The sequence below is a fragment of the Pteropus alecto genome, unplaced genomic scaffold, assembly GCF_000325575.1.
Source record: "Pteropus alecto unplaced genomic scaffold, ASM32557v1 scaffold129, whole genome shotgun sequence".
In the NCBI taxonomy this organism is placed as follows: domain Eukaryota; kingdom Metazoa; phylum Chordata; class Mammalia; order Chiroptera; family Pteropodidae; genus Pteropus; species Pteropus alecto.
This window is the reverse complement of record NW_006442597.1, coordinates 1212448-1213934: the sequence shown is the minus strand read 5'-3', so window position 1 is coordinate 1213934 and position 1487 is coordinate 1212448. Positions and strand designations below refer to the sequence as shown.

Sequence of the window (1487 nt, the reverse complement as noted above, 5' to 3'; positions counted from 1 at the left end):
TCAGGCCAGGGCCTGGAGGGCAGAGCAACCAAATCCCATTTCTAAACCAAAAAGACAGGAGGCCTGCAGTGTGGAGACTGGCCCTGTGTCAGGTCTGGAAAGCCTGGCTAACTTTACAGGGTGCTGGGGTAGGCTTACACCCCTGAGGCCAGCCCCATGCTGGACAGCTGCCTCCTCAAAAGAGAGAGGGCCAGTAAAAACCCACTGTGACAGGCACTGCTGTGGCTGGCCTAGGGCAGCTCGGGTTACAGTTTATGTAATCTTCCAGGGCAGGGGCTGACACAGCCAACCTAAGGGCAAGGTTATGAAAAATGCATGCCCAGAGCCTTTGCATCCAAAAAAACCCAACCCACCCGCATTTTTCATGGCATGGTGTCCACTTTGTGAAAGAATGGGCTTTGAGAGCTCCAAGAGGCCACTCAGAGCAATTCCAGGCCTTGCCCCACAGGCCCAAGGGCCCAATAGGCCCCACCTTAAACATTCAGAGGATGCTCCTCAGGAACCCTGAGCTGGGGCACCTACGCTTCACAAGACATGGGAAGGTTCTCAGTAAAGAGCAGCTCAGAGTTCCCAAATCGCCAAGTAATTGCCTGGACATAGGGCCCTGCAGCCTCCACACTGCTTCTGCAAAGACACCAGGATCCAGAGAGACTGGGTCAGTACAACCCCAAAATTAGGAGTCAAGAGGGAGCCGCACTGATAGACACCTGCTCCAAGTGCCCACTTTCCAGCCTGGGCCACACTGTGCCACACTTAGATGCCACACAACAGGAAGTCACACTTCCAGCACGCAATCTGTACCACAGAGAGCCCCACCCCGCCGCCGCAAGCAGGCCACCCACACAGAGGATGACACTGGGCGGCCCCAGGGCTACCTAAGACTAGGCAGGAGCCGCGCAGGAACAAGGACACACACCAGGCGGACGAGCGCGCGCCAAGACTCACTTGCCCACCGCCCACTTGCAGCCAGCGCGTCCCTCACCTGCAGCTCGCACCAGGCCACCTCCACCCAGGTTTCCGTGTCCAGCCCTTTGTACACCGTCTTGAAGGAGCCGCGGCCCAGCTCGATGTCGAACTTGAGGAAGCGACCATCCAGGGAGGTGGCCACGGCCTTGAGGTCATCTTCATCGTCCTCCTCCTCCTCGGGCTCGTCCCGGCGTGCGCGCCCGGGCTCAGGCCTTGTCTCCGGCACCCCGGCGTCCTCTTTCCTTGCTGCCGCCGCCGCTGCCTCCTCTCCCGGGCCGCCGTCGGGGGCGGGCGCGGGGTCTAGGCCGGGCTCCTGCACAACCGTGGGCTCTGGGCCTGGGGCGCTGGGGGCGCTGGGCGGTGTGGCGAGAGCAGAGGGAGCAGGGGCGGCGGGGCGACCGCGGGCGCGCTCGGCAATGAGGCGGCGCGTCTTGCAGAGCAATAGCACGCGACGCTGCAGCGGCTGCGGAGGCTGAGCGCCTGGCGCCTCGGCCGCCTCCAGGCCCGGCGGCTCCTCCTGG

At 62.5% G+C, this 1487-nt stretch overlaps 1 protein-coding gene across 1 annotated transcript in view; it reads right to left on the bottom strand.

Moving 5' to 3' along the window:
* WNK2 (WNK lysine deficient protein kinase 2) overlaps positions 1 to 1487 on the bottom strand; it is a 138536-nt gene that overhangs the window by 105539 nt on the left and 31510 nt on the right. The window contains exon 2 of the mRNA XM_025040452.1: positions 983 to 1483. Within this exon, the coding sequence (XP_024896220.1) occupies positions 983 to 1483 (501 nt within the window). The remainder of the gene's footprint in view (positions 1 to 982; positions 1484 to 1487) is intronic.